This window comes from Microcebus murinus, chromosome 6, assembly GCF_040939455.1.
Source record: "Microcebus murinus isolate Inina chromosome 6, M.murinus_Inina_mat1.0, whole genome shotgun sequence".
Taxonomy (NCBI): Eukaryota; Metazoa; Chordata; class Mammalia; order Primates; family Cheirogaleidae; genus Microcebus; species Microcebus murinus.
Window position 1 is genome coordinate 103880234 of NC_134109.1, and position 27586 is coordinate 103907819.

At 52.9% G+C, this 27586-nt stretch overlaps 1 protein-coding gene across 1 annotated transcript in view; it reads right to left on the bottom strand.

Annotated features, from left to right (window-relative positions):
* The window catches only part of ITGA11 (integrin subunit alpha 11), a 116666-nt gene extending 101116 nt beyond the window's left edge, over positions 1 to 15550 (bottom strand). The window contains exon 1 of the mRNA XM_020286061.2: positions 15349 to 15550. Within this exon, the coding sequence (XP_020141650.1) occupies positions 15349 to 15400 (52 nt within the window). The 5' untranslated portion in view covers positions 15401 to 15550. The remainder of the gene's footprint in view (positions 1 to 15348) is intronic.
* Positions 15551 to 27586: the final 12036 nt, after the last annotated feature.

Sequence of the window (27586 nt, forward strand, 5' to 3'; positions counted from 1 at the left end):
CCCCGGTGTCATACTCTGTGCTCAACGAAGGAATGCTTGCTAACGGGTGACTTATCACGGCCACCTCCCCTCAGCTCTGCAAGGCACTCAAAGCTCTAAGAACAATTCTAAAAGTTGGCAGCAACGTGGCAGGGCTGGGCGGCCTGTGCGGTAGCAAGGGCCCTTCAAGGGGCCCTTCAAGCGCTTCTGGGCCGGGGCACGCGGGCTGCCACAGGGACACTCGCGTGAGCACCCAGAGAGGGGGAGGCGGGAGAAGCGCTGGTGAGAGCCGCGGCCGCCCTTTGTGTTTTTCCCTGGGAAGTCAGGCATGCCAGCGTGCTGGTTAAGCAGATGTCAGGCTCATGGAAAACAGTCCCAAAAATTGGAAACAGCAAATAGAGCACTGAAATTTGCTGTAATTAACGTTGTTTTTCTTCTGAGTCCTGCACGGCCACCTCATGCCTTCAGCGAACACATGGCCCACCTCCTTCAAGACCAAGAGTCCCAGTTCTAGGAAAGCCAGCGTGTTTTTCTGCCTCACATCTTATTGTCTTCCTTAGGTAGGAAAATTGATCAAAATGGATTTCTTTCTATGAAGGATATAAAAACATTCGCATTGAGATCATGAATCTCTTAAGTTCACTTAAAGTACAATAAAGTCTTGATCAACTAAAACACGTACACACACCCAAATACACACACATATACACACATGCGCACATATACCCACACTATACACACAAATGCACACATATAACCACACATATGCCCACATACGCCCCAATACATACACAGAACCCCCTGCTTACAGACATTCCACAAGCTGTGTGGAAAACTGAAGTCTCCAGAGCTGTGACCACAAATGTGCACCTGTAGGATGTTGCCAAGACGGGATCTGGCCCAGCAGGCGGCCGAGGGCTGCTGCCTTCCTCCCCAGCTCAGTGGCCCGAACCACAGCCCGCCCGCCCAGGCCTGCCCTCCAGCCCCACGATCAGCTGTCCAGCCGCCTACAGGACATCCTCACTCGATGTCTCACAGCATCACACACTTCACGTGACCAAAGAGGAGCCCAGGCTTTCCCTCCTGAGCTTGTTTTCTCCAAATCTCCCCATCCTGAGAAATGGCGTTACCCCCACCTGTTCGCTCCAGCCAGACACTTGGAAGTCACCCCCCGTGATGTTCCCTCACGTCCCAGCAGCAAATCCTGCAGGTTCTGCCCCATCCCCGTTCCCCTGAGATGTGTCCACTCTTCTCTGTCTTGTTTGTTGTCACTCAGACTGAGCCAGTCTCATCTGTGCCTGGACTTGTGCAAGAGTCTTCTAACTGGTCCCTCCTTCTAACTTTGCTCAGCACCAGGCTGCGCTGGTCACAGCAGCCAGAGTGATTTTTTTTTTTTTTTTTTTTTTTTTTTTTGAGACAGAGTCTCACTGTGTTGCCCGGGCTAGAGTGCCGTGGTGTCAGCCTAGCTCACAGCAACCTAACACTCCTGGGCTCAAGCCATCCTTCTGCCTCAGCCTCCCGAGTAGCTGGGACTACAGGCATGCGCTACCATGCCCGGCTAATTATATATATATATATATATATATTTTTTTTTTTAGTTGGCCAATTAATTTCTTTCTATTTTTAGTAGAGACGGGGTCTTGCTCAGGCTTGTTTTGAACTCCTGACTTTGAGCGATCCTCCCACCTCGGCCTCCCAGAGTGCTAGGATTACAGGCGTGAGCTACCGTGCCCGGCCTAGAGTGATCTTTTAAAAGAGCTGATTGGAATCAGCTGATTGGATCGCGTTCCCCACGGCATTCAGAGTAGATGTCCTGCGAGAGCTGCCAGCTCCTGCGCCCTGGTCCCCGTCACCCACCACCTTGCAGCCACACTGCCTTCCTCTCTGCTCCTCAGACACCCCAGCCTCTTCCCCACCGCGGGGTCTTTGCACTGGCTGTTCCCTTCACCTGGGCGATTCCTCCCCAAGGTCTTCGCTCAGCTGGTTCCTTCTCAACCTCCAGTTTAATGTCCCGGCCTCTAAAAACCTCTGGCCACGCTATGGGGAACCCAGGCTTCCTCCTCACAGCATCTGCCCTATTTATCTTCAATTAAAAATAATTACAGGTGGTTGTAAGAGCTGTTTGCTCACTCGGACACCGGAGTTTGCATCCCGCAGGGGAGGGGCAGCGGGCTGCAGCCTGCTCTCACGGGCTGACTCTCTGCAGTCTTCCGGGTCAGTGACGTCATGTTGGTCGCTTTGAATCGACCATGGCGGGGGATTCACATCATTAATTGGCAAATGCTACAAACAAGAATGATGGCTCCATCCCGTCCCAAGAGCCAGAATTATTGGTGAAAATTTACTAGCACTCTCCTGCAAGAGACTGTATCTGTACCCCCACTTTACCCTCAGCATCTAGAACACAATAGGCGATCAATATACATGTGTTCAATGAGACAGAAAAAAAAAATGAATAGAAGTGTTCAGGCCTCTAAGACATTAGCTAGCCTGCCAACAAAGGGTTGAAGGGGAATGTGATTCTCAGACTCTCAGGGAGGAAAGGCACTCAGAATACTGAATTTTGGCTTCAAATGTCCTAGTTGTAATCCCAGCATGGTTTCTAACTTGCTTTGCAACTTTGGACCAGTTTCTCCCCCTTCCTCACCCTCAGTTTCCGTATCTGTGAAAGGCACACAAAGGACTAGATGCTTTACGTCCCTGTGTAGAATTTAAAGACATCCAGTTATGTACACTTTTACCACTTTCTTTATCCCTCCACTCCCGAGGTCACTGCACTACACATCTGCAGAGGATGATGTTTACACTGCAGCTGATGTAAGTTGTGCAGTGCACAGCCTATACAGCTGTACGTGGCGGCCCTGCCCACTCTGATTCTGGCCTCAGGCCATTTCAAATGGAGCCGAATTGGACAGCAAGTCCCTCCCTTTCCTGACATACTAACCAGCTCAAAGGGCTCAGACAGTTTGGTTTTGGTTTTCCCACTCCTAAGCTTGTCTCCTGCTTGTCATGGGTGTGTGGATCAAGAGCGCTGTGCAGCCGGGATAAGCCCCAGTCCAGGGAGTATCCGGGCAAAGCCAGAGCACGACCAGTCTCAGGCTATGCAATTTGTGGCAGGGCTTTCCCTCAGAGGAGAGGAAGTAGGCTCTGAGGACCCAGAACTACCGGGCCAGTCTGCTCTGCTCTTTGAATGCAAACTAAAAAAAGGAATTGTGGGGGCCCTCCCTTGTAAGCCTGCAGCACCCGCCCTACAGTGGATGTTCCCACACCCATCCGAACAGCGCGCCGGCTACCCGGAGCTCAATATAGACCCGCCAGATGCCATAGCATAGGTGGGGATGGGGGACTTTGGGGAGTGGAATTTTGGTTCTCTGAGGGTTATGCAGAAGTCCTTTGGGCTTTCAGTGTAGGTCAATTTTTCATGGAATGGTGGCAAGACATCTCTAATGCCTACTGCCACTTTTAGGAGCTTAGGAGAATCCAGAGCTCATGACTCCATCTACCTTTGCTAGAAAACAAAGGACTGCCGTGAGAGGTGGTGAGCTCCCCATCGCTGGAGAGATACAAGCCTAGGAGGGTCACCTGTCTGGATGTTCAGGCTCTGTTAAGGGCCCTCCCGGGCAGACACTTGGTGCCGAGGCCTTGCTGGGAGCCTCCGAGGCCCAGGACCACCCCCTCCGTTTTAAAACGGAGTCCCTGTTGTCAGCTTTTTCTCATGTTGCTTCCGGCTTTACAACCAGAGCTGAGGCTCCGGCTCAGGAAGTGTTCACAGAAGCAGGGAAGCACAGCCTCCGCGCGGCCTGTAGAAATACAAAGGCCAAACTTTCGCTGTAGAAGTGACTGAATGGAAGTCTTGAGGGCTTTGGATTCTGACTGTCTTGTTTAGCAGCAGTTGTATGACCTTGGGCAAGTCAGTTGACCTCTCAGCATTACAGTCTCTGGAGTGAGTCTGCCTGGGTTCAAATCCCAGGCTGTGACTTTATCGTCGGGGTGATCCTGGCTACGTTACTTACCCTCTACATTAGCTAGGGTTACTGTTGTCATTAACATTTACTGAACACCTCATCCCCTGCCAGACATTTTTTTTATTATTGGGCATGATAACTAATTTTTCATATTAATCCTGTAAGATTGGCATTACAATTTCCATCGTACATTCTAAAGAGAGGAAGTGACTTAATAGGTGTCAAGACTGGTATCAAAACCCCATGTCAGTGAAACATACTCCTAACGTGGATCTTGTTGGGCACAGACTCAGTCTATCCACCTGCACAATGGGTATCATGTCATCTCCCAAGCCACTAAGGCAGATGCTGGTTTGGTGGTTCCCAGGAATTGGACAGTAACCTGGGGTCTGTGTTCAGTCCCCACCATCATCGCTGGGCACTCCTGGCTCCGTCTTGGGTCCTAAATAACACGGCCACATTCTGCAGTGTATGGACGGTGTCTGACCACTACCCTTTTGTGGGAAATGGGGCATTTTTAACTTCTGCTCCAACCCCGCCTTGTTTCCTGGGCAGTCCCATCACAGACCTGGGTTTTCACTGTGTCAAAACCAAGGTCCTTCCCCGTCTCCTGTGTCCTCTTTGAGCCATGGAAAGTGGTGGCGAACGCCTGGGGCCTGCTGGAGCCAGACTGCCCCTTCCTAAGGCCTCCCCCCTTCCGGGGCCCTCCCCCGCCCTCAGCCACCCTCCTTGCCCTGCCCACCCGTGAGTGACGCCACCAACCTCTTCTTGTCTGGAAAGAACGCCTTTGATGACAAACGGCCATGGAGACGCCAGGACTGAGCGCGTGCCCGCCTACCGGGCTGGCAGCTTAACGAGGGGACTGGCTGATCTAACAGGGGTGATCGATTGGCGAATGGGATTTCGGGCGACTATTCCGGGCTGGCGGGGACATTTTCATGGATGGATGGATTCATTCTAGAACAACTATATATTACTTGCCTTATCTGGCCAGGCGCTGCCCTGGACCCAAGGGTGGGTAAGTAAACAGCACAAAGTCCTTGCTCTCGTGAAGATACACTCTGGGGGGCAGGCGGTACTCGGCATGAACGAATAAACCGCTGATGCTCTTAGGTAACGGTGCAGGTCCCTTGAGACTCGCACCGGGTGGGAGGGTAGAGGCGTTTCTGTCGGTGAGCACGGGCAGGGGAGGTTGGATTCGGGCAGGAGTGGCAGGCGGCGGGCCTCAGTGGGAGAGGATGCTGGGGCGGAGGCAGGCAGGGGGTGGAGGCCGGCAGGAAGCAGAGGGGCTCCCTGCCGGGCGAGTGCCAGGCCCAGGTGCCCGGTGCTTGGAAGGGCTGCAGAAGCTGAGGCAGTGGGAGTGGGGGCGGGCGTGGCGGGGATGAGGTCAGGGAGGCAGGGGAGCCAGATCCCAGGGGCCTCTTACTCAGAGTGCCGAGGGGAGCCCTGGAGGGTTTGGAGCAGAGCAGGGAGGTGACATGATTTGACCTACATTCTGGCGGCCTCCCTCTGGCTGCTGGGTGGAGGAGCCTTAAGGGACAAGGGCAGACGCAAGGAGACCAGTTAGGTGGCTGTGGCCACAAGCTATGGGAGCTTTTCTGGGGTCCCCCATGGCTCCCCCCACCTCTGCTGCCTCCTGGTCTCAGTCCCCTGGGCTGAGGAGAGGGGGCCAGACGAGGGGGCCCAGCCGGGCAGGTGGGGGTGAAGGCGCTGGGACGGGCAGACCCCGCTGAAGAGGGAGAAGAGAGCCGCGCCCGCCATCGCAGTGGCGACTTGGACAGCTCAGGACCATGGGGGGCCCCTCGCCGAGCCCCCGCTGGCCCTGCCGCCAGCAGCAAGCACATTCCACAGCCGATGTTTGGCTTGTGGTCTGGCCTGGCCCTCGCGTTGGTTTCTTCTGCTCTAAAAGTCTTTTAAAACCAGAATCTGCGTTCTCTTTAAGTTTGGGGCATGAATCACTGCTCTGGGACCTGGAAAGGGGTGGAGGAGCAGGGAGCTCCACTGAGGCACGTCTGTGTGACAGCTCCCGGCCAGCTGCCCGAGGGCCACCTCCAACTGCCCACGAGCACCACAAAGTCGACGGTCCGGCTGACTCGACTTCCCCTCTTCAAGCCTCTCATCCGCCCACACCTCTCCTCAGGGTGGTGGCACTGCCCTCCGGCCTCCCAGACACCTTTCCTTCTCTGGTGACCGGGCCCGCAGGCTCACTGCCCTTTCATCTGACCGCCTCACTTCAGCTCTGGTGTCCCCCTGCCCGGCCACCGCAGTGGCCGCCTTGTCCTTCCACCTGCTCCCCATTGTCTTCCTGTCTGCATAGACCTTCCCCCACCCATCAGGGAGTGCCTCCAAACCCGGACTGGAACTCGTCACTCCCCTCCCTCAAAAACCTTCTGTGACTCCCATCTGCTAAATCCAAATGCCTCAGTTGGCACTGAGTCCCCCTCAGTGGCCTCAGCCCACTGCCTCATTCCTGCTGCCACAGGCACGAAACCTGTTCCAGCACCCTGCCGACCAAACGCCAGGCAGTTTGCCCCGATGGACTCTCTGCCCAGCCCTCGCTGCCAGGGCCAGTCCTTCTTGCGTCCACAGATAACCTCTCTCCCACCCCTCCGACCCTGGAGTCTTTATCTGACTCTCTTACAGTCATGACTTCCTCCTTTGTACTGTAGCTCTTTATCCCCAAATCTCCTCTCTCCTGCTAAACCATAAGCTCCCTGAAAGCCAGGACTCACCTCTCCTGAGCTTTCATTCCCCAGGGCAGCTCCCAGGGCCTGGCTCATTCAGCCTGCTGGGTTAGGACCTCCCGGGGTCCGTGGGCAAAGCAATAGAAGACGCATACCCTGCCCTTACATTTCTGTTACTTGGACAGACAGTTCTTTCATTCATGCAACACCCATTAACTGAGCACCTGCTACGTCAGGCCTGTGCAGGAGCTGAGGACAGGGGGTGGCCGGAGACGTGGTCCTGCTCTCAGTGCTCCCAGTGTTGGGGGGGACGTCCACGCAGCTGGAAGCTGTGCGGTGGGGCAGCACAGGGTACCTGGAGACCACACAAGTGGGGCCTCGAGCTGTGGCTGCAGGACCAGGTGAGGTGTCCAGGAGGAAGCGGTACCCAGGGGGAGCCCTGAAGACTACGTGAGGGGCGGCCGGGAAAATGGATAGGGAGGGGAGAATCAGATCCAGGCAATCAGATACATGAGTGGAGGCCAAGGAGAGCTCCGAGCGTCTGAGAAACTTAAGAGAAGCTCAGTCTTTCTGGGGGTGCGGTGGGGTGTGCAGGCCCCTGCGTGTGGTCCTGCTAGCGGCGAGGCCTGGGCGCAAGCCGGGGCCAGACTCTCAGGGTTTGGTTAACTATGAAAGAGTCTGGCTCAACCTAAAGGTAGTAGGGAGCCATTGATGGTTTAAGCGGGAGAGTGAGGCACAACTCCATGTTTCAGCCTCACTTTAGCCGCTGTTGAGAAGGTCTGGACGGATGGGGGTAAGAGAGACAACGAAGCCTGAGTTTGGGCTGGGCTCCCAGGGCGGCCGCAGGGGCCCTTCTGCTCTGCCCCGGCCAGCTCCCCCTTCTCCTCCATGGAGCGCCCCCTCGCCACCCGGCCTGGCTGGGCTCTGCCAGTGTCCCACCCGGAGGCAGGCGCTTCCTCCACCTGAACGCTCATGACAGTGTCAGCAGGCCCTGCGTCACAGGGCTGGAATGACCCTCACGGTTTCGCCCCAGCCCTGCCGGACGCCCCATGCCCCTCCCCTGGGTGCTGGTCCCTCCGTCTGTGGGCAGCTCTCACTGGGATCTTCGGCCAACTCAGTCTTTCTGCAGCTCTTTTTTGGTTTTCCTGCTTGGGGCCACACAGTGATCAAGTGGCTGATGGCCTTGTGGGGGACACAGACAATGTCACCGACGAATAACTCCCTACCCCCAAATTCCACCTTGCACTCAGCTTCTCAAACTCAGACTCACGCTGCAGCGTCCAGCCCGTGTGGCTGTGAGTCCCGTGGAACTTCAGGCTGGAGCAGTTCCAGAAGAGCCCAGGGTCACGAGAACTGGTCAAACCTCAGCTTTCCCGCTGCCATGTAGTATGGCCCTGAGCAAGTCCTTTCCCTTCCCCCACAGCGTCTTCTCTCCTGCCAGACTAGGAGTGGGTTTAGGTCGCTGCCTGTTAGAGTTACTGGGGAGGTTTTTAAAAACGCCACTGGGGCCCCACTGTGGACAGTGACGATGCGTTCTGGGGTGGGGTCTGGGCAAAGGTCTTGTTTACATCTTCGTTCTCATGTTCGCCCGGGATTGAGGACCACAGGATTAGCTGGTCCTTTCTGTCCCTCCTAGCACTGATCATCTATGATGCAGTGACAGAACCAGAGGGGAGGCTAGGGTGGGCAGGTGGAAAGGAGTCACCTCTCATTTAGAAGTGACAGCCCAGCAGGACCCTGCTACTACAAATACCCGGGGCTACGGAAAGGCCAGTACTCTAAGTCCTAGCTTCTCAAATTTGTCAAGGTGGACACTCCAGAGCTGGTGTCCAATGCTCAGAGGTGTCCCCCAAGAGGCTCTCAAAGGAGTCTTGGGGAAGCAACTGGAGACAGAAGCATCCCCTGAATTCCACGGCTTAGCAGTGGGCTCACGGCCCTGGCCGTGCACGTGTAGCGCTGGCCATGGGCTCCCCTGCCCTCCACGGACAGCATCCCTGCACATGCGCCCTGCGGTCTGTGGGACCTGCGGTGCCCAGCCCCTGTTCCTTGAGTTAGAGACTGTGGCTTATCTTTCTGGAATTTCCAGAACACGGAGGTGCCAGGGGCTTAGTGGGGCTCAGGACAAGCCACTCCGTTCCTTCATCTGTAAGTGGGATCATGTGTCTTGCTTGCCAATGCCAGGCTGCGGGAGAGCCACGCGAGCAGGGCTGGCTCCACGGCACTTGACCTGTGCGGCTGCTGGGAGCCCCGCGTTCAGAAAGGCCCCTCGCTTGGTCTAAGGCCCTGCTGCAGCCATCCTGAAATTTTTACACATGGGACCTCACATTTTCATCTTGTGGGCCTCACAGATCATGTACTGGCTGCGTGTGTCATGAATGGTGAGAGTAAACTCAGAGAGGAGCTCTGTCTACAAATATTCATGGGACTTACGATTACCACTGTCACTGGATACAAGGGCTGCGTGCTCTAGAGGAAGAGCAATTCCAGGGGAAGGAGAGGAAATGAGATGGTTTTGTGGCCTTCCTCCTGGAGGAGGAAGGGGCAAGGGCCTGGAGTGGGCCAGGCTGAGGAGAAGGATGGTGGGGACTGGGAACACCTCCAGAGATCTATAGAGAATGATTTAAGTGACCTTGTACTACCTGCTTGCCAACGATGTAGAAAATCCACCATTAGAACTTAATTTCTTTGGCTGAAGCATTATGTACTCCTTAAGTTCCCCTCCTGGTTGTAGCAAATTAGGTTCCTAACCTCAGCCTTGGTCAGAAGACCCAGCTCTGAGTTCCCATATAACCTTGGGAAAATCACAGGAAATCACTCAACTTTTAAGAGCCTCAGTTTCCCTATCCATCTAATGGGTACATCAGCCTCAGCAAGACCTCTGGGCCACATCTGGTCTATCTTGACTGATAGAAGGAACATATGGGAACACTCTTTGCAGACTGTTAAGAGTTGTACCCCTTTGTCCATTTCATGGTTTTTCCGTGGCCTTCCTGAGGCCCCGTCCTCTGATCTGTAGGAAAGAAACGGGCCCCGGAATCTACGGAGTCAGGATTTCTGCTAGTCTGGCCCAGCCGAGAGACGCTGCCGGGGGAAGAAAGCCGTCAGCCCCAGCTGCGAGTGCAGGAACCCCTCGCTGTGTCATCCTGTTTGCATCCCAGAGTGCGTTGCTACAGCAACTTGCCTAGCTCACCCCACACGCCATGTGGCAAAACCTCTGCCCACTTTAGAGTGGCATCACCCAAGCCACAGGCTGGGTTCTTCCCCGTTGCGGGACGAGGCTGCCATCATCCACCAGGGCTGGCGTAGGCGCCTCTGAGTGGTGACCGACGCCGAGCGGTCGGACCACGCCAGGCACGTCCCCTGCCTCACCTGTCTCCTCTCACCACTAGCGCTTTATTCCTTTGGCTCAAGGCGCAGCCCAGTTAAAATGGAAATCCCTCTGGGTAGGACACATCACGTTGTCATCACTCATTCGAGCCGTTTAGCGTGAATTCACTCATTAGGCCTGAAGCTCAGAGAAGGTTCTGGTAGGGGAAGGCAGCAGGCGGGGCAGGGTGCAGAGGATTGGCAGACCTTGACCCCGAGGATGGGCTGGAGTGGGAGCCCTTGGGGGCAGGTGGGAGAGCCCTGTCGGCCTGAGCTGGGGGTGGCAGGGAGTGGGGGGACATGCGGGGCAGAAGCTCCCACATAATGAGGCACCACGTGAGGACCACTTCTCACCAAGCTGGCACCCTACTGGACTCATCACTGTCTCGCTGAGTCTGCAGGAGGAAGCTGCCCGCCCTGAGCCAGAGCCCCGCGAGGGTTGCCCGTCCATTCCCCCTAAAGACAGCTCCTTCGCAAGGGCATCTTCTTGTCCTTCTGTGTCCTCGAGGCCCATTCCCCAAAGAGAGGATGGTGCGTGGATTAAGAGCAGGGGTTTTGGGGTCAGACAGATCGTGACAATGCCTCTTACTCTGCTAACAGGTGGAGCCATTAACCCCCTCAGGTGTAACCTGCTAAGTAGTGACCTCATCCAGCTGTAGCGAGGCCACCGTGCTCGGCATAAATCAAATAATAATTGGCGGGGAGAAGAACAACTGCTCCTGTTAACCGAAGGCTCCCTGGGTGCCAGACACTGCTCTGAGCACTTGGCATGAATGAGTCCCACATGGATCATTTAACTACAGTAGTGGCCTGTGAAGCTGTTATTCTGCCCATTTTACAGTTGAGGAAAATGAGGCCTGGGGGCTCATTTGCAGTCATCCAGTTAGAAAGAATCTGAATCCAGGCAGGCTGGGTCCCAAGCCCAAGCACGTGCTGATCCTTATTGCAGTCTGGCAGGTGTCTCAGCAAAGCAGGGACTGAGAGGTAGCAGGAAGGGGGGTGGGCCACACTGGCTTTTCCCTCTAGGTGGGATTTCACACATCTTGTGACCCAGGTCTTACAGTATGAAAACCCTCTATGGAAGTTTTTGGAGCTCATTTGTTTTTGTTTTACGAGATGACCAACTCCAGTCTCCCTCCTGCCCTTCTTCCCTCACTGGCAATAAACTTCTGGGCATCCAACTAAGAATTTGCACAATCAATGGTCCCCCCGCTCCCCGGGTCCACAGCCCCTCAGAGCAAGCACTCCTTGCTGAGGGGGTGTGGGTGTCTTGGGAGCTCATAATGGCTTGGGGAAAATAGATTCAAATGGCTACGAGTCCTCTGTGGTAGCCCATGGTTGGCGGGTTGGGGGCGGGTGGGGAAGGGGGCTTAAGTGATGAGAAACAGCAGAGATACTATTTTTGAAATGAATCAGAGCATTTTAAAAGCTTGGGTTGTAGCTGACCCTTTCGGGCAGCCAGAGCCCATCACTGCCTAGGGAGGTTTACTAGCGGATCTTAGAACAACGCTGAACTGTGACTCCAACGTAAGATCTTGAAGCCTATGATGTGACAATAATGCCCAAAGTCAGGCATCATGAGGAGGAATGAAAGTGCTTTTTGAAATTCCCCGAACTCCCTTCTATATAGCAAAAGCCAAGCCAGACCAGCTCAGAACAAATTTTTGTCCCCAGGCATGGGGGCCGGGGGAGGGGCTATGGGGGAGGGGCGGATGGAAGGGAAGTTTCCTGCTGTCTGGAGAAGGAGGAGGAAGCTCCCACTACAGGAGGCGAGGAAAAGAGTTTCAGAGAGGACAACATGAGGCGAGATACTGCCTGAGTTCTGGGCCGGGAACGACCCCATCTCCGGGAGTCCACTGCCGGGCAGGGGGGCGGCATGGAGGGTGAGGAGAAAGACGGACTCTACCCCAGGGCCTGCTGGTTACACAGAGGGATCCAGAAGCTGCACAGCTGGCAGCAGCTGAGGGACGTTGGTGACAGGCCCCCAGCAAGGTGGGCAATGGGGAGGCAAGGCGACAAACTCCACCTCCCTCCTGCTCTCCCCGGCTGGGCAGCAGGGCTTGGACATTTCCAGTCTAGCACTGTGCTTCGTCCACACAAGCTTCTCCTGCTGGATGGGACCCCACCCGCATGGACGCACAAGGGCCATGCTGAGTGGTAAGGTCCTTCTCTTCTCCAACGTCACAAGACACCCACACTGAGATCACACTGGCTTCCAGGCAGCCTCCACGGCATAAAAAATAATCCCCGAGTTTCCATTACAATCAAGACTTTGGGCCACGCTTTCTGGGGGAGGGGCTAGTAAAGTCTCCCTTTATTTAGAGCCCTGGCACTTTTTTATCTCCTCTGAGCCTCCGATATAGTTCCTCTAGACTTCTTTTATGAACTTGAGTTTGAAAGTTACATGTCTGTGTCTGGTTAGGTTCTTACTGTAATGGCCAGTACTTTGAGCACTGATGATGATGATGATGACGATGTTGGAATGTTGGAGAAAAAGACTCAAGCCTTCTCGAGTAATTATTATATGCTCGGCACTTTCCAAGCACTTTATGTACATTTGTTCATTTAATCTTTGTGGTGACTCTATAAATTCTATTATTATCCCCACTTTGTAGGTCAGGAAACTGAGGCACAGAGTCATGTAGTCAGTTGCAAAGCCCAGACCAATCCCAGGCAGTGAGACTTTAGTGCCTTCCCCCTTGAATTGTGTCTGATTGTGCTTTGTGTATTTATGGAGCTTGGCAGATAACAGGTGCTGAGTAAAGATTATGTTTTTAAAGAATCATTACCTTTGCTACAGATATGATTATAAAGTTCTGGCCAATGGATCTACTCTCTGAATGTCAGACCATAAAATTTTTTGGATTTCTTTACTTCTTTTTTTTTTTTTCAGGCTTTCTTGATAGTTTTGTCTACCCCATCATGCTGTTCAGCCTGCAGCCATTGCTCCAGAAAGGTAGAGGCCCTGAACTGACAATACCCTTAATGAGGACTCACTCCCAACTTGGACTTTTGACTGGTGCACTGCCCAGCCAAACCAGCAGGCAAGATTCCTGGTAGTCCACACACTGAATCCATATGATGCACAGATGAGATACCAACATGGAGCCTGTCCTGGAGGCAGGGGAATGGACCCAATGACCCCTGAGACCCTTCCAATCTTGAGTCTAGACTCAATCAAAGTAGTTTTGAAATATTCACCTTTTTCTCTTTAACTAGTCCCAGGAAATAACACTCAAAAACACGAACATTCCTACTTTTAGCCCCATGCACACTCTACAGATTCCTTCAGGGCCAAGTTCAAACGTTGTATCTCCTCCAGGAAGCCTTCCTTGTTTATCTGCTGAAACTGAACCTCTGCTGTCTGAACACTCAGCCCTTGATTTCCCCGTGCCGCTCACTGCCTAGTGTCTCCGTTTAGCTTCCCCAGTCTTGCCCTGTCCTCAGTTGCCAGCAGGGCCCAGAGTGCACACATGCTTCGGCCCCACCCCCAGCTCCTTGCAAGCAGATGTCCTTGTTCCAGCATTGATTGATATGTTTAATGAATCCCATATTTCAAGAACCCAAACTGACCAGACGTAACTCAGGAGTGGTTTTCTCCATATAAACAGAGCTCTGAGTCACAAATCCTGTGTCTTCAGAGGGCCTTTAACATCCCTGTCCTTTACCACCCCCCCCCAGCAACTACATTAACAGCCATGGAGTAAGCCTACCGTGCACCAAGCCCTGTGGTAAGCGTTTTTCTTACAGTGCCTCACTTAATCATCCAGACAACTTTACAAGCTCAGAATGTGTACCTCTATTCTTCACAGGGGGAAACCTGTCGGAGGGGTTGCAAAAGCTGTCCGAGGCTGTACAGCTAGTGGGCTACAGAGCCGGAACTGGAAGCAGGTCTCATTCCAAAGCCTGTCATTGCTCTTTGCTTTCTGAGGTCCAGACTGCCCCCAGCTCCTAAGGCAGCCACTGCCTCTCAGGTTCTGACAGAGCCACCTATGTGGAATCACACAGGAGTGTCTCTCTTGTCCTGTGGCTGCGTCTCCGAGCGACTGGAGGATAGGTTCTGGGGTAGTCTCCCCTCCTGTCTAAATGCACCTAGAGTGGGTTTTGCTTCCTCCTGCAGCTGGTTTCTAGGTGTACGCTGGCCTGGTGGCAGTTCTTCCCCTGCCCTTTTCCCCAAACCCCCACAACACAATGCATCAGTGTTTCAAAACCGTGACTCCAGGATCTGAACTGAGCTCCAGCAGTCAGAGGCACCGTTCAAGTTCAAGTACAGGCTCTGCCGGAAGCTCTGCTATAGAGAGACAGGAGGGTGCACTTGTTTCTCACAGTACCCAGGGACTAGGGCGAGTGACTGCGGTCTGGGGGGTCTCCACCTGTGGTCCGTGAGGGTAGGTCTCCCGCTAACCGCATCTGACCCCCACTGCTGGCCCCAGGCCGCTGAGCCCTCAGCTTTGAGAGGAGGGGCCCCGAAAGCTTTGCCTTGCGCAGAAGAGCACCGCTGGCGGCTGCCCCCGCGTGGAGGATCTGGCCGGCCCCGGGTACCCTAGTGCGGAGAGCCCCGGGCTGGCCTCGGGCTCCTGGCCTCACGCCTCTCTCTGGCCGGAGGCTCCTGCAGCGCCCTGACACCTGGAATGCATTAGGCGGCGCGCGTCTGGCCGACAGTATCTTTCCCCGGATTATTGAATAATTGCATAATTCCAAACGCGGGTTGGGAGGGGGGGCGATGCCCCGTCCCTACGCCGGGTGTCAGGTAACGTTTCCAGGGGTCCTGGACTGCGGGCCGCCCCTGGCCCGGCCCAGGAGGACTAGCCACAGCCTAGGAGCCGGTCGCCCTGGGGCTTCGCTCCGTCTGTGGCCAGAGGGACTCTGGGCCGCCTTCCCTGCCCTCCAGAGCCGCCGCGCCCGGACTCCAAACTTCAGGATGCTCCCCCGCGCCAGGCAGGAGGCAGCGAGGCACGCTGCTCGGCCAGTCCGGTTCCCTCCCCAGCCCAGGTCGCGCGCCCTCCCGGCTCCTGGGACACCCGAGGGCCCCTGGCGGCGGCGCGGAACCGGCGTGGCCCTCAGAGGCCCCCTGGGCCCCCAGTCGGGGTGCCAGCCCTCGCCGCTTTCAGCTCAAGCCTCTCCAACTCTTCCCAAACACTCCAAAGAGTCCAGGCTCTAAGTACCTCCGCGCACCTCCCTCTTTTGCGGAGCTCCGCAGGGCCGCTAGACTGCAGCTGTCCTCGGGAGACTTACGTCCCCAAGGGTCCGACCCCAGGACGTGCGACGCGTCCCGCTCCAGGCAGCTGGACCCGAGGCCCCCGCGGCCCAGCGAGGGGCTCCGAGAGGCGAGGGGAGGCAAGGACGGCACATACCTGGCCACAGGCTGAGCGCCCAGGCCACCACGAGGCCCCTGGGCAGGTCCATGGCCCGCGGCGCGGCGGCGGGGTCCGGTGCGGGGCGGCGGGGTCCGGTGCGGGGCGGCGGGGGCGGCGAGCCAGAGCGGCAGCCTCCTCGGCGTGGCGCCCCGAGCCTGCACTGCGCGCGGCGCCCGGCTCCCTGACAGCCGGCTCCTTCGGAGGAAGTGGGAGGGCTCGAGCGGCGGGGAGGGGCGCCCGGACACCACTGCGCTCCGCTCGGCTCCACTCCAGGCTCGGCCCCTCTGCCACCTGGGCAGGCGACTGCTGTGGCCTCCTCGCGCCTCTGCATCTCTCCTTCTCCCCCTGCCCACCGCGGCCTTAGGTGAAAACCCCAGGGAACCACGTCACAGTGTAGCACCTTCCTCCCCACCAACACCAAGTTCAGGGTGTGTTCAGGGTCAGGGGTGCATAGTTCCATCTCCCGGAAGAAAAGAGCTTCACAAAGCCTGGAGGTGTACCCAAGGTGAGGCAGGTACAGCTGCTGTGACTCAGGTCTCCTGGGCCAGGTGGAGTGGATGTCCTTCAAAGGTCCATGCCAAGACACACCCCTGTCTCCCTGCACCCCAGGCTTGAAATGTAAAGGCCACACACAGTGCTGCTTCTGACCCTCCACCTCCACTTCCCCCCACATCCAAAGTACCCAGGGGAACGTGCACCCACATTTTAAGGTAACATTGAAGCTCTTTGGAATCCAGCCACCTTCCTTCCCAGCCCCTCCAGTTACTGACAGTTAAATTCAATGCACATGTATTGCAAGAGCTTTAAGTCGGGGCTGGTCTGCCACCCGTGGGTGCGGAGGCTGCCCTGCCCAGCACTGGGGAGAGCAGAGGCAGAGGGTAGGGTGGCCAGAGAGTGGGGAAAGCTAGAGCAGAGGACCCCTCACTGTCTCAGAAAAGCCTTCCTTCACTCCCTGCCCCTGCCCTGCCTGGTCGGGTCCCCAGGTACCTGCTCATACCCCCACCCCACCCCTCTCTCCCTCATCTTTCCTTCATTGTACTTAACAGAGGAACTGGATATCAATTGATGTGAGCATTTGATTAACTTTTCTCTCCTTGTCCAGACTGAAAAATATCGTTAGGGTAGAAATCTCTGGTTCACAGCTGAGTACTCAGCCCCCAGTACCCAGGAACCAAGTAGGCAGGTGGACGGGTGGCTGAGTGCAGGTGGTGTCTGGGGGCACAGAGGGTGGAGTTTTCTGTCTGGGAGGTATTGGAAGGGGTGGTGACGTTCAGGCAGGGTCCCTGAGGCTGAGCTGGGTTTTGAGAAGGCCCACGGTCACGTACACATAGCAGTGGGCATTGTGTTTGCCGCCCAGCACAGCTGCCCTGGTTTCTCCCGCAGTGATCTTCACTTCTCTGACTCAGCCGCAGACTGGGGGAAGCTGATTCCATCCCGAGTGTGTGTGTGTGTGTGTGTGTGTGTGTGTGTGTGTGTCTAGGGAAGCATGTGGTTCAGGCTAAAACGAGTCAGTGTGTTGCCATTCCCGGGCCATAGTTTAAGAAAAGGCAATACGCCAAAGGAAAAAGGTTTTCTGGGAAACAAGCTTTCTTGCTTTTCTAAAAGAGTTCCTAAAATGAATGAATGAATGAACTAACTCTCTCCTCTCCTCTCTCCTACCCTTGCCTCCTCTCCCAAGCGGGGACAAGGAATTTTGTAGGCTCAGAAGTTGACAGGGGCCTTGGAGTGAGGCAGACACTGGATGACAGAATGCAGACATCAGTTCCGGGAGGAGTTTGTTGAGCCCCTAAAAGAAGCCCCCACCCCAAGCCTGCTCCCCTCAGGACTTTCCAGTTATGTGACTGGTGAGTCCCCATGATTGTTGGAGCCAGTTGAATGAGGACACTTTGGACCTAGAGCAGCCCAACTAGCAACCGCTGTCTAATGGGCTGCTGTTGCTTCCCTGCCTGGCTTGCATGCGAGCTCTCCCTAGTGGGTCTCAGGCTCCAGGTGTGTAGGGATTAGCTGGGGGCACTTGTGAAGAATGCCAATTCCCCAGGATCATGGGCTTCCAGTGGGCACCCCAGGCCCCTCTGGCGCGTGGGTGGTCTGCACACTGAGCTGCGCGAGGCGGCTGCCTGCTGAACGGGTGCTCTGTGCAGCTGTGCGGCCGCGGGGCTTGCTGCTAACAATTCTGCCATTCATGCACTTCATCGCCCTCGCCAGGGGCCTGGGGTTCTGAGGATCAGTCTGTGTGCTTTTGTGCAATATGGGAGGGTGGGGAGAGAGGTGGCCCTCGTTGTCCTCTCAACCCATGCTTGAGCGCCTACTGTATGCCCCGTGCTCTGCAGGAGTGCACAGGGGGAGAAGCCCGCACGGGAGAAGACAAGACATAACTGCAGATTTATTTATGTAATCAAAATCTATTATTTATTAATTTATTTAAAATCATTTCTTACTTAATCATTATTGAACATTCTGTAAATCACTGAAGGCAGCGGCACACGAGTGACAACTGTACGGTCCAGATTCTAAGGCTAGGGAAGCCCGGAGAATTGGATGAAGGGCTTTATTGGAGATGGCTTTGAGCTGAATAATAATAATAATCCTTTATGGGCACATAGTGGTTTTCTTTATTTATTTGTAATTTTTTATTCATAGGCAAACTATATGATTCAGTAGTTTTTAGTATATTCACAAGGTTGTGTTAGCCATTACCACTCCTTTCATAACATTTTCATCACCCAAAAAAGAAACCCTGTAACCCTGAGCAGCCACCCCCATTCCCTCACCCCAGCCCCTGGCAACTGCTAATCTATTTTTTGTCTTTATGGATTTACTCATTTTGGCCACTTCGTGTAAATGAAATCATACAGCCATGGCATTTTGAGGCTGGCTTCTTTCACTTAGTGTGATGTTTCCATGTCATAACATGTATTGGCACTTCATGACTTCGTCTTGCCTGATGGCATCCCATTGCATGGATGTGCCACGTGCCATTTACCCATTCATTAAGTGACACCTGTTGGGGCGTTTCCACTTTGGGCTATTATGAATAACGCTGCTATGAACATTTGTGTACAGGTTTTTGTGTGCACTTGTGTTTTCAGTTCTCTTGGGTATATACCTAGGAGTTGCTGGGTCATATAGTAAATTTATGTTGGATCATTTGAGGAACTGCCAAGCTGTTTCCCACGGTTGCTGCATCATTTCGCATTCCCACCGACAACGTCTGAATGTGTATATAGCGTTTTACTATTTTTGATATGCCTTTCATACCCTTGATCTCATTTCATCCTCACAACAGTCTTGTAAGAAATTATATTTATTTATTTTTATAAAGATGTATTGGTGAGGATTCTTTCAGTTGCGAGTGACAGAAACACAACACTAACTGAAGCAGAAAAGAGAAGGTACAAGCTCATGTGACCAGAAAGTGCAAAAGTGTACTGGCTGCAGAGACGACTGGATCAAGAGTCTCAAATCAGCCGGGCACGGTGGCTCACGCCTGTAATCCTAGCACTCTGGGAGGCCGAGGTGGGAGGATTGCTTGAGGTCAGGAGTTTGAGACCAGCCTCAGCAAGAGTGAGACTCCATCTCTACTAAAAATAGAAAGAAATTAGCCAGATGTGGTGGTGTGTGCCTGTCGTCCCAGCTACTTGGGAGGCTGAGGCAGGAGGATCACTTGAGCCCAGGAGTCTGAGGTTGCTGTGAGCTAGGCTGACGCCACAGCACTCACTCTAGCCCAGGCAACAGGGCAAAACTCTGTCTCAAAAAAAAAAAAAAAAGAGTGTCAAATCAATGTTACTGGTTTCTCTCTGTTTTCTCTTGCTTTCTCTTTGCTCTGTTCTCCCTTCCTGCGGCAGACAGGGCTCCTATGCATGGTTAGCAGTCCCCAGCTTGTACTTTATAACTTCTAAAGAGACAGAGACAGCCTTGCCTCCTAGATTCAGCAGGAAAGTCCAAGGCTTTGGTTCCTGCCCACTCTGGAACCAGTCCTAGTGTCTGGAGGATGTGGTACTATGATGGGCACAGTCGGGAACACACACCCAGCCCCGAGGAGCTGGGAAGAAAAGTGCACTGTGACTGACAGCCCCACCAAGATTACAGTTGTAGGAGAGGAGCTCCCTAAAGGGACTGGAGAAAAGGGGGATGGCAAGCTATACTGGACAGACAAATCATAGTTCCTAAGTCTGCTCAAAAATCTAAGCTCGAAGCAGCAACAGATTCACCCAAGATCCCACAGCACCTACACGGCAGAACTGGGATTGGAGCCCAGGTCTTCTGATGGCAGATTGAGAACTTGTCACCATGTCTCAGCTGAGTAGAGGGAGCAGGGATTTCAGGCCAGGACTGCAGGAGTATGGTCAGCCCAGGGAGATGTCCCATGGGTGGCTCTTCTGGTTCCCAAGCTTGCAGTCTGAGCACCCTTCTCTGGGGGGACCTGGCTTCTCTAGGCAGAAAAAGTGAGGGAGAGGCCATCCTCTCTGAAGGAATCTAGCAGTGGTGGGGGCACTGATCGCCGAGGCCTGGGCTCAGCCAGGACCAATGCACTCTTCTTCCAGAAGAGGACTTGGGGTTGCCTGACCTGCTTTCACTTGGAGAGGTGCCTGTTTTTACTTTGTCTGCATTTTCATCTTTCTGACCTGGGGTGCTCAACTGCCCTGGTGTGCCTGGGACTGGGAGGTGTTCTAGGGTGATTGCACTGGGGTACAATCTCTGGCAAACTGGGGCAGACTGGTCCCCCATCTGTGTCTTAAGCCCACTGCCTCACCTTCTCCAATTTTCTTCTCCAACACTCCCCCCACCTCCCCTCCAGGTGTTTTTCTCTCTTCCACCCTCTGCTGCTTCTCTCCACCCTTCTCTGCTCCAGGTTGCCTCCAATGCTTCGCTTTCCTATCGGCGCGGGGCGGGGGGGGGGGGGCCTCCGCCTTGGGGCATCCCTGGCTTCCAGCTCCTTTCTGCCCCCACACGCCCCCTCATGGGTCTGGTTTCCTCCCTGTGCCCTCAGTTGGTTTGTGCTTAGAAAATGCAAATTTCTTTTCTTAAGATAAACTTAAGCAAACTTACAGTCCCTGAGAAGGCATATCTTCTGCCAAAAAATGATATAATAAATTCCAAAGCCAAAAACGAAAAAAAAAAAAATGTAGAAAAGAAAGCCACAAGATTGCTTTTGTTATCTGCTGTTTGAATGATGTGCACCACTATTCTGGGCCAACATCGTGTGTGATGGGTGGTGACTGCGTTTGTCACGCACGAGTGGGCTTAGAGGGCTCCCCCTGGTTTGTCATGCCAGGTCTCATCTCCGCCGACAGAGTGAAGCAGGTTAACGTTGAAGAGCTATGTTTGCACCAGCAGTGTGTTTGCCTATCATGCTCTACTTCAAAGTCCAATCGGAAATGCTAGAGCAGGGACATGCTGCCATTCTTCCTAATCCTGTGCCTGAGGGTCGGCGACTGGTATTTTTATTAGGATCAAGTCCTGTATACAACCTATACTGAATCCAGAAAGTTACTTTGTGATCTCCATTTCTCAAGCCACAAGTATGTACAGCACTTGCAGTAAAGATATCAAAGGGAAAGAGTATGGCCACAGCACCAACAGACACGCACGATGGGTAGGGAAACATCTCTTTGAAGAGAGAGTATATGAAAGGGTATAAAGAGTACAAACTGCCTTAAAAGTCTAGAGGTGTCAGCCAACATCCCAGTGGAGAGGCCATTTGTGATGGGGCTCTGGTGGGCCAAACCCTTGGCATTGGACCAGACCGGAAGAGCCACATCAGAATCAAACGTCACAGCAACAACAATTTGAAGACTAGACTTCAACTGAGACTTACTATGGGCTACAGGCAACTCTCACATCCTCTCCTTTCGTCCTCAGAGCGATCCAGGAGTTCTTAGGGACTTCCATCCCGGCCTTGGGCTGGCCTGAGCTGTCTGGGAGAAGCCATGACCGTTAGGGTCTGCCGCCGTGGGCATGGAAAGGCTGGGCTTTCTGAGGACTCCCGAGAAGCAGTCATGACACTGAAGGAGATGGGGAGCAGAGGCAGGAATCCCCCCAGTGCGTAGGGTTCAGGGCCAAGGGTGCGGTTTGACAAGGGAACAGGAGCTGAACCATTCTCTAAACGTATTTATTGCGCACCATCCAGGGGATGGAGTGAAAAACCAGATGTGGTTCTTGACTCCCCACAAAGCTCCTAATCCAAGAGAGGAGGCAAACATGCACAATAATCACCAGAACGACAGCTCCTGTTTATTGATCACTTAATGAGCAGGACACTTTCCTTCTATCATTTCCTTTAATCTTCGTGACAGTCCTACAAAGCAGTGTGATTACTACCTGCCTTTTACAGAGGAAGAACTTGAGGCTCAGAGAAGTGAGGTCCCAGAACTCACAAAAGGCAGACCTGGGATTTGAACCTGGTCTCTCCTGATTCTGGATTCCGAGCTCTTAACCCCTCGGTGTCATTGCTTTTTGGAGCAGGGTGATAAATGGGCCTGTGATAGGGCTAAGACAGAAGATTGAGCAAAGTGTCGGGGAAGCACAAAGGAGGGCTGGAGAAGGAGGTTACATCTGAGTGGGCCCTGGAGGTAGGAACTTTTTTAGGGGTGAAGTGGGCATTTTAAGTGGAGGAAACTGCAAGCATACCGGAGTCCGTGCAAAAGAGTGTGTGTTCAAGCTGAGCCCAGGGAATGGAGAACAGGCAGAGGTGGCAGTAGTGGGAGAACAGAGTCAATCCAAGCTTCAGTTTCTGGCCCCTCCAGGGTCAGCTCCCTCTGGTGTATTTGGGGAAAGGGAGTTTCCCTCGCCTCTCTTGACTCCTGAGTTAGCCCTCCGGAGCCTCCTCTCTGGTCTGAGTCTGGTCAACCTTCTGTCTCTCCACTGGCAAAGGCAGCGATGCACAGACTTGCCCCCTCCCTGCAGGCTTTCCCTGGGCGTGGGGGGAACACATATGCACATACATTCACATGTGAATGCATGCATGCACACACGGCCACCAACAACCCATGACATTTTCAGATCCAGCACGACCCAAATCCATGTTAGAGAAGAGAATTCCCCGAGTAAACTTCAAATGTCCGGATTACCCTGTACACTTTGAAGACACCATTTCCCAGCATTTCCCAGAGCAGTGTTAGTTCCTCATGGTTCAGTCTTCTACTTTCAGATGACGCCTCAGCGTTCTGAGTCATGGAGGCCATGTCTCAAAGGCCAGGGACGCAGCCCCCGAAGGGCTCTCTGTGGCTGTAGAAAGGCTCAGATAAAGCTCTTACATTTTTATCCTTTTCTTTTCTTGCGGCAGATTGAATTCCAAAAAGGTAAATCCTAGTCTTTTGGGGAAGGGGGTTATAAAAAAAAGATAAGCCGGGCGCGGTGGCTCACGCCTGTAATCCTAGCACTCTGGGAGGCTGAGGCGGGCGGATTGCTCAAGGTCAGGAGTTCAAAACCAGCCTGAGCGAGACCCTGTCTCTACCATAAAAATAGAAAGAAATTAATTGGCCAACTGATATATATAATATAAAAATCAGCCGGGCATGGTGGCTCATGCCTGTAGTCCCAGCTACTCGGGAGGCTGAGGCAGGAGGATCGCTTGAGCCCAGGAGTTTGAGGTTGCTGTGAGCTAGGCTGACACCACGGCACTCACTCTAGCCTAGGCAAGAAAGCGAGACTCTGTCTCAAAAAAAAAAAAAAAAAAAAAAAAAAGATAAGAGTGACAAAATAATGTGGGGTCACACCTTGGGGGATTTTTTGATGCCATAGTGAGGAGTGCGGCCTTCCTTCATAGCAACCAGAAGCCTTCAGGGATTTTTCAATGAGATGGGGGAGGGGAGGGGAGGTCCATGTCCAAACCCAGCCAGAAGGACAGAAGTCTGTGGCCCTTCTACCAGGTCAGGAAGGTTCTGTGGAGGAGGTGCCACCTCCGCCCGGATCATCTATCACATGCTGTCCCCTCACACTTCCCCAAGACATCATGTGCTTTCGTGGGCACCACTCGGGCTTCTACGAAGATGCATCCTTTCCCCACCTTGGCTCTGCAGGCGCTGTTCCCTCTGCTCCCACAGGGCCCTGCGCCCGCAGCCCTGCTGCTCACTGGCTCCAATCCATGTCGGCCAAGGCCCTATTAATGGGGCTTACTCCTGCCTTCCTTATTTTCTTTCCTGCCTCTCTGCAAAACAAACCACGCACTCCCGTCGGGCACGTCCTCAGCATCCCCTGAACACGAATACCAGGACCGCAACCGGCGGGTGCTGACCGTGGGCCGGGCCCCGTGCTGGCTGCTCTCCTTGGCCCCACCCAGCCCCGCACCATGGATAGGGGGCATTGTGGTCACTGACCACACTCTGGTATATTTCCTCGGCAGTCACCGCTGCTGTGAACGCTGGAGCCTGCAGCCTCCCATCACAAGCCTGAGGTGTGACTGAGGGCCCTGGCAGCCTCTCAGCAGGCTGGGAGCACCAGGAGTCCACAGGAACAGGTGCCACCTGATGACTGCTGGGAGCTAGCGGGGAGCACCAAAGGGACACCTCTGGGGGTGAATCCCACAGTGTCCCAGGGGTGCCGGGGGTGCTGTGCCCCAGACGTCCACAGCAGGAGCCTGCTCACTACTGCTACTGTATGGCTTCCTGCCTCGTCCTCAGGGCTTCCTGGCATCAGTTCCCATAAAAACTACTTACACTTACACCCTGTATCCGCGTCTGCTTCCAGGGGAACCCGACAAATGGTTTAGAGAGGTGAAGCAACTCGCCCCAAGTTTCGTAGCTAGGAAGCGGCAGAGTCAGGATCCGAATCCGGGGGCTCCGGGTGCAGCACTGATGGTGCCCCCAGACTCGCCCCGTCCTGTCCAAGCGCCTGGGCATCTGGGCATGCTGGGAATCCTGCCTGCGAGTTTCTGGCTCTGGGCACACTCTTTGAAGAAGAATATCGCTCTTGGGAAGCAGATAAGCCTATTAAACTAACATCAGCCATTCGCTCACAGTGTGAACTTATTTATCACGTCCTTTTCTTCCCCAAGGTCCCTGAAAAGAGTGGAACTTTAATAGGCAAGAGAAAAGCATATGATCCGGCAGGCCGTGTGGTCAGGAGCCCCACCCCTCCTGCAGCAGGGGCCCAGCAGGAGAAAGCGGCTCCTTAGAAAGGCAGCTGAGAGGGTGATGAAAATTAGCGAGTTCTGTTTCTGTTTAGCTGAGAGCGGATCCTAGCCCTCTGGGCTGGTGTCCCCAGCCTGGAAGGGAATGAAGGGATTTCTGAACATTGCAAGTTGCATAACTGATCTTGGAAGTCAAAGAGGAGAAGATAGGAGAGCACATCTCAATACAAACCACAAAAACGTTCGTGACACTGTGATCAGTAACGAAACCTACTACCGAATCCCCACCTCCAGCCAGCCTTGCTAAACCCAGTGGCCAGAATGCAAAGAGGATGCCCTGTCCCTTGGTCTCCCCTTCTGCCACAGGACTGAGGGGCTAGCCTTGTCCCTGTGGTCAAACACCCGCCAGGCTGGCACAGCCACCAGTGGGTGCCTGCTTGGAGACCGCCTGTCTACACTTATTTCTGCAAAGAGAATGAACTTCCTGCTCTGCCGGGGGAGGTCATTCCAGACCGTTCCGGCTGCTGCTGCTCATCCCCAAGCATGTCCTGGAAATAAACATCTCCCAAGCAATTTGCAGCTGGGGGCAGAGGCCAAGTGGTTGTGCGGGGGGAGGCATGGTGAAAGTGGGTGTCTCAGCTGGTGTTTGGGTGACGCATGCTTCTGTGAGCATCTCCTCTCTGCTGAGCATTAGTGAGGAAAATGTGGGTGCAAGTGTTGGGCTTAAGACCTCTTGAGAACTTCCCCCTTAGTGAAAGCCAAAAATCAAGCATTGTCTAGATGTTCATTGCAAGCGAAATGGAGATATTAATAGTATTTTCTTTGGTCTTAGCACAGCCTCAAAACTGACGACAAATGGCTGACGAGCTGCTCATGGGGTTGCTGGGCAGAGTGTAGTAATTTAATGTGGGCTCTGAAGTCCCAGAGACCCAGGTTAGAATCCCAGCCTGGTCCCTCAACAGCGGGGTGGTTTGCTACTTGCCACTATTTCACTACCTACAAAATGATGAGACAGCAAGCTCTTCCAGAGCATTCACCAAGCGCCAGACACACTTCTAAGCTCTTGGCATACATAAGCTCATTGAAAAATCACAACTCTATGGAGTTGATGCTATTATTATTCTCATTTTACAGATGAGGAAATCGAGGCAGCAAAGGGACCATTAACTTGCTCAAGGACACTCCTCTGGTGCACGGCAGAACCTGAGATGGCCTCAGGCAACCTGGCTGCAGCGCCCTTGACCACTCTGCCTCTTGGGTCGCTGTGAGAAATGGAAGAAATGCAGCCTATAAAGGGCTTGGCGCAGTTCCTGCCGCGTGGCAGGCTCTCAATAAATGTTAGCTTTTATTATTAACAACATATGAAACAGCCCGCTCGAGCTATCCGCATCATTTGAGATTCTCAACCATGCCTGACATTTGTTTAGTTCTGTGTATAATTCGCAGGGCTTTCCCAATTGTGTCTCCTGCAACCCTCCCCGAAACCCTGTGAAGGTCATGTGGCAGTGCAGGATGGGCATGAAAAGGTCAGTGGTATGTAGAAGGTCCCACAGCCCCTCTCTGGCCATTCCGTCCTTCAGCAAGTCTGTACTGATATCCAAGAGCCTGAATCACACACCGTATGAGATAAAAAAAAATGCTGAAGGGCCATCATATGTGGCCCTTTAATATATTAAATTCAGATTCTATTTACACAAGCTTGTTACACTAGACTGTATGAACTATAATACAAAAACAATTTATTAATTATTTATACTCTACCCTTTTTGCAACAGGGATCTAAAAGGATTACAACAAAAACAGATACTATGAACTTACATAATCACCTAAAAATAAAAATAGCAGACCAAGAGTCAAACAATAGAGCTAATGTTAATATAGCCTTTTGCAGTTTGTAAACATGTGTGCTCTCATTTCAACCTCATAGTAATCCGCTACTATGCATAATTGTGCCATAAAGCTTGGCCTTAGGAGAGCTATTGTAATAGAGAATAATGACTATGCCCAAATTTCCCATGCGTATTGCCTTCAACAGTTACTAAGACAGTAGGGCTAACGTCGCCCACTACATTTCAGCAACAGACTCTGGAGCTAGAATGCTTAGTTTCAAATCTCAGCACTGGTACTTGCTAATTCGGTGACTTTGGGCAAGTTGCTTAAGCTCTTGGTGTTTCAGAATCCTCACCTAGGAAGTGAGAATAACTACCGCATGCAACAGTTGTGAGGATTAAATGAGCCGACATATGTAAAGTGTTTGGAGAAGTGCTGGGCACATCGAAACTAACTGCTATTTGCTATACAAAAAAAAAAAAAAAAAAAATCTCCCACAAAGATTGTAGAATTGTGTCTCTCCTGGTAGTTCTGTCAATTTTTACCTTATAGATTTTGAGTCTAAGTCGTTAAGTATGTACAAATTTAGAACAGTCATATTTTCTTAGTGACTTGAAGCTTTTATCATCACTAGTATCTTTATCTTTAGTAAGGCTTTTTGCCTTAATATCTACTTTGTCTTATATTAACACAGTTTCACTACCTTTCTTCTGGTTGGCGTTTGCATGGACTATCTATTATTTGCCATTCTTTTCCTTTCCACTTTTCTATGTTTGTGTTTTAGACCTGTCTCATGTAAGCAACATATATCAATCTGTTGAACTTGTTTTTTAATGGGAGCACTGAGCTCATTTACAGTTAATTTAATCACCTGTATACTTGTTTAAATATACTATTTTAGTATTTGCTATTTGTCCTGCGTTATTTATGTTCCTCTTTCTTTGTTTCTTTTAAATAGATTGTTTGTAATTATTCTATTTCCTCTCTGTAAGGCTGGAAGCAATACACTCATTTGCTGTTCCCTAACGATGCCCTAGAGATTCTATCATGCCTCTTTGATTGATGAAACTCTAATATTAAGAAGTGCTTTTATCCTCCTCTCAGACAACGCAGGGGCCTCGGGACATTTGCGCTGCAGTTGCTACCCTCCTGAGTCAAATACAATTGTTTTTGTTTATTTTATCTGTATTTTAAACACCACAAAACATTATTTTTTGCAGCCAGCCAGTATTTAGATTTACCCACATATTTACCATTTTTGTTGCTATTCCTGATCTCTTACTTTCCATATGGGATCATTTTCTTTCTGCCAGAAGAATACCATTTAGTGTTTCC